Below are 4,800 nucleotides of genomic sequence, written 5' to 3' on the forward strand. Positions count from 1 at the left end.
GGAGAGGGAGAAGCAGGCTTCCCGCCGAGCAGGGAGCCCGATGTGGGGCTCGATCCCAGGACCCTGGGATCATGACCTGAGCTGAAGGCAGCCGCTAAATGACTGAGCCACCCAGGCGCCCCAGAACTGGGTCTTTTTAAGAGGACACGAGAAGCAAACCTGAAGAATTTGTAGGGCTAGATGTGGGATAGCACACTGAAAAATGGCCTTAGAAGGGCAGTAGCAATTAGGGTTTTCCTGTCAGTCCTCTCTTCTTTGTTTTATTTTATTATTATTATTTTAAGATTTTATTTATTTATTTGACAGAGAGAGACACAGTGAGAGAGGGAACATAAGCAGGGGGAGTGGAAGAAGCAGGCTCCCCGCTGAGCAGGGAGCCCGAAGCGAGGCTCGATCCCAGGACCCTGGGATCATGACCTGAGCCAAAGGCAGACGCTTAACCGGCTGAGCCACCCAGGCACCCCTAGTCCTCTGTCTCTTTGCCCAGATTCCGACAGTGAAACCTTGAAGGCAGCAAAGGTGTGGAAACTGGCAGAGGTCCTGGTGGGTGAGAAGCAGCAATGCCAGGGTGCCAAGAGCCAGCAGAAGGAGCAGACAGTGCTGCTCGAGAAGAAGAGTGCCACTTACTCCCAGGTTTGTCAGAGCAGTGGGATAGCCTCTTGTGTCTTTTATCCTGGTGCCAGGGGCACTTTTGGGGAAGCCAAGGAGTTTTGATCTACCTTCTTTTCTACTGACTTCTGATTTTGCCCTCTTCCTGCCTCCCCGGGGCTCAGGTACTTCTGCGCTGCCTTGCCTTGCTGCAGAGGCTTCTTCAGGAGCACCGGCTTAAGACTCAGTCTGAGCTGGACCGCATCAATGCCCAGTACCTGGAGATCAAGTGCAGTGCCATGATCCTTAAGCTGAGGTGAGCTATATGCCCCCTGTGGGTCTCGGGAACTTGGTCTCACACACCCTCCCCCTTATCTCTCTTTCCTGTCTGCCATGCCTAGCATCTTGTGGGTCTTCAGTTAATGGCACACAGCACTATTAGCCTTTGGATTACCCAGAAGTGTTCAACATTCTTTTCTTTTTCTTTTTAAGATTTATTTATTTTGAGAGCACAAGCATGCACTGTGGGGAGGGGCAGAAAGAGAGTCCCAAGCAGACTCTGCGCTGACCACAGAGCCTGACACGGGGTTCGATCCCACAACCCTGAGATCACAACCTGAGCCAAAACCAAGAGTCAGACTGTGCCACCCAGACGCCCCCTTTCAACATTCTTGAGTCTTATTTTATTTCATTTTTTAATTTTTTAATTTTACTTAATATTTTAGAGAGCATGCGAGTCGGGGGGAGGAGCAGAGGGAGAGGGACAGGCAGACTCCGCATTGAGTGCAACATGGGGCCGGTCTCATGACCCTGAGCCAAAATCAAGAGTTGGATGCTCAACCCACTGAGCCACCCAGGTGCCCCTTGAGTCTTATTTTAAAGCCTTCCGAAATAGGTGCACTCTTGTGAGATACGTTACTCAGGAATTCAGAGTGACCTTGCTTATCCTGTCACTGCTTAGCCCACATCTTGACCATGGGCAGGTACTATGTCCTGTTCCTAACTCTGCTCCCATCAGGGACCCTCAGCATTTTTTTCCCCTCTGTCAGGATGGAGGAGCTAAAGATCTTGTCTGACACTTATACTGCTGAGAAGGTGGAAGTTCATCGTCTCATTAGGTGAGAACTCCCAAGGGCCTGGTCCCACACTCTCCAGCCCGCTCATTTTAATGTGTTCACATTCTTGTCTCCTTTCTGAGGAGCCAGATCCTTACATTGTATCTTCTCTTCCCCGGGCACATAGGGACCGTTTGGAGGGGGCCATTCGCCTACAAGAGCAGGACATGGAGAAGTCCCGACAGGTCCTGAGCACCTATGAGGTCCTTGGGGAGGAGTTTGACAGGCTGGTAAAAGAGTACACTGAACTCAAGCAGGCAGCTGAGAACAAGCGCTGGGCCCTCCAGGAGTTTAACAAGGCCTGTCGCTGAGCGCTGCCTGGTGGGGTTCCGGCGACGGACTTCTGCATGGGCGCTGCCTCCCCCTCCTCCTGCTGAAAGGATCACCTCCACCTGAGGCCCACTTTCACTCCGGGAGTGTGGGGACACTTGCTTGAAACCCTGCAGTGGATTAGGCACCGTCCTGGTTTTTCTTCCTTGTTTACAGTGACTGAGTCTCTTCTGGGAAATGGAGCAGATTTATGTAATTCTCTGTGCAGCTATTTGTCAGTGTCAGCCCTGTATTATATTTGATTATCTCCTGAATAAAGTGATGATGCTTCCTTTGGGCACGGATGAAAAAAGAACATCAAAGACTAGATGGGTAAGGAGGGGAACTGAGTGGATCCAGATGAACAGATGTGTAATGCTTACGCGAGGAGTGGGAGGTAGGAGTGCCGGCCTGCCCACCTGGAGTCTTAGAGGCTTCATTCTTGGAGAGCAGACATGGATTAAATCTGGCCTTGCTGTTGAAGAACTGTAATATCCAGAGGAGGGCTGGAGGCCACGGCGGGTAGGGGATGATTCTGTCACCCCGGCTGTTAGTGGGGCAGTTAGGATAAAACAGCAGGGCATCCAGCCCTGTTACAGGGAAAGACACAAGCCACTTGTGTTCCCAGTTTCCGCTGGTGAGGTTTGAGGGTTACTTTTTTCTCTGAAAGCAGAGTGGGAAGAGATCGCCCTGTGTGGTTTGAGGGTTACTTTTTTCTCTAAAGGAGGGAGTGGGAAGAGATCACCCCAAGGAACCAAGTTTCATAGTCCACTTAGCTTAGAACAAGGCAGGGAGGGCCCTGATGGCATCAAAGTCAGGGACTGAGAACAGAAGCAGAAGATCTCCACCCTTACTTATAAGAGCCTACTCACCTTCTCAAACTACTTTCAAGGGAGACTGTCTAGACTGTCTTGAGGTGTTCTGCTACAATAAATAATGATGGTCTTGGATTGGTTTATAGGAAAAACTAAGGTCTTTAACATAATTTAGATTTTTTCTATAAATGGTGCTTACTGCCGTTTATCTACAAGGAAATGACAGAGAGAAATGTTGGCCCACACAAAATTCACAGACGCTTAACGACTGAGCCCACATTGAAAATGGGGCACGACTGAAATGAAAATGAAAATTCAGTAGGTTGGTGGTTACTGTATTGGGTGGTGCAGATATAGAACACTTACATCATTATAGAAAGTTCTGGGGTGCCTGGGTGGCTCAGTCAGTTAAGTGTCTGCCTTTGGCTCAGGTCATGATCGTGGGGTCCTGGGATCGAGCCCCGCATCGGGCTCTCTGGCAAGAAGCCTGCTTCTCCCTCTCCCACTCCCTCTGCTTGTGTCCCCTCTCTCGCTGTGTCTCTCTCTCTGTCAAATAAATAAATAAAATCTTAAAAAATAAACAAGCTATTGAAAAAACAAAGTTCTATTGGACAGCGCTATAAGCCTACATTTCCTCTAAACTGGAAGTAGGTCTACAGGCTTTATTAGATTCAGGTTAAACATTGTTGCAAAGTACTTAATAGATGGTATTATGTACTTGACATTATAGCACCCTGGAACCATATCAGGTTAGAATGTCTCACAATTAATTATGCTGAGTTGGATTGCTTGGTTAAGGTGGTAACTGCCAATCTCTCTCCTATATAGAATACATTTTCCCTTTGTAGTTAGTAGCATCTAGAGATGAACATCAAAAATCTCAAAATAGTTTTTCCTGATATTTATTATGGCATTCAGCATTTCCTCATTTAATTAGGTACTCATCTTAAACCATACTAGGTTTTGATATTTGAAATAATAAGGATAATAATAAAAAAGAAATGGACCCTGTCTTCAAGGTCTACAACTTAATAGTAGACACATAAAAACAGTCTAAGAATATAAAGTTAATAGGAAGTGCAAATGAATATGGTTGAAAACCAAGAGAAGTGGGGCGCCTGGGTGGCTCAGTCGTTAAGTGTCTGCCTTTGGCTCAGGTCATGGTCCCAGGGCCCTGGGATCAGGCCCCGCATTGCGCTCCCTGCTCAGCGGGAAGCCTGCTTCTCCCTCTCCCACTCCCCCTGCTTGTGTTCCCTCTCTTGCTGTGTTTCTGTCAAATAAATAAATAAAATCTTAAAAAAAAAAAAATGAGAAGTGAATCAGGAATTATAAGGTAGAGTCTTAGGGAAGAGAGCTTTGGTTCAGGCTTTAGAGGTAAGTTTGGGATGGCATTTTGGAAAAAGTGACAAAGACAAGGGAAGGAGGGGTAGTGGGTGAAGGCACAGGGTTAGAAATGAGTAAATCATGCACCAAGGAAAGCCTTCATCTTAAATAACCAAAATTTGAGAAGAATATCCCATGGCTTCAATCAAGTCCCTGGAGAGCTGGGGTCTGAGAAATGTTTAGATTTCCAACTACCTGAGAAAGCAAAATGGCTTCCAAGGCAATGGTTCCTGGCCCTGGCTCCCTAAATGACATGCAGCTGGACTGCTAGCTGTTCCTTGTGTTTCCCAAAACCCAAATGAAACCGAACATTTGCTTGTAACAGTAGTGCCCAACTATATAAAAAAAATACATTTATTGGCTTAAAAACAACAACAAAAAAACCTCACACAGGGCGCCTGGGTGGCTCAGTTGGTTGAGCGACTGCCTTCGGCTCAGGTCATGATCCTGGAGTCCCTGGATCGAGTCCCACATCGGGCTCCCTGCTCGGCAGGGAGTCTGCTTCTCCCTCTGACCCTCTTCCCTCTCATGCTCTCTGTATCTCATTCTCTCTGTCTCAAATAAATAAATAAAATCTTTAAAAAAAAAAA

At 47.2% G+C, this 4,800-nt stretch overlaps 1 protein-coding gene across 1 annotated transcript; it reads left to right on the forward strand.

Moving 5' to 3' along the window:
- Window positions 1-373: 373 nt before the first annotated feature.
- LOC102733916 (HAUS augmin-like complex subunit 4) lies at window positions 374-2,310 on the forward strand (the record flags this gene model as incomplete). The annotated part of the gene is made up of 4 exons (XM_081809924.1): window positions 374-633; window positions 774-904; window positions 1,638-1,706; window positions 1,831-2,310. Coding segments are annotated over 4 exons (644 nt in total), but the record flags the coding sequence as incomplete, so codon positions are not given.
- Window positions 2,311-4,800: the final 2,490 nt, after the last annotated feature.

Source organism: Leptonychotes weddellii, unplaced genomic scaffold (genome assembly GCF_054177405.1).
Source record: "Leptonychotes weddellii isolate Sample4059 unplaced genomic scaffold, ASM5417740v2 HiC_scaffold_15515, whole genome shotgun sequence".
Lineage (NCBI taxonomy): Eukaryota > Metazoa > Chordata > Mammalia > Carnivora > Phocidae > Leptonychotes > Leptonychotes weddellii.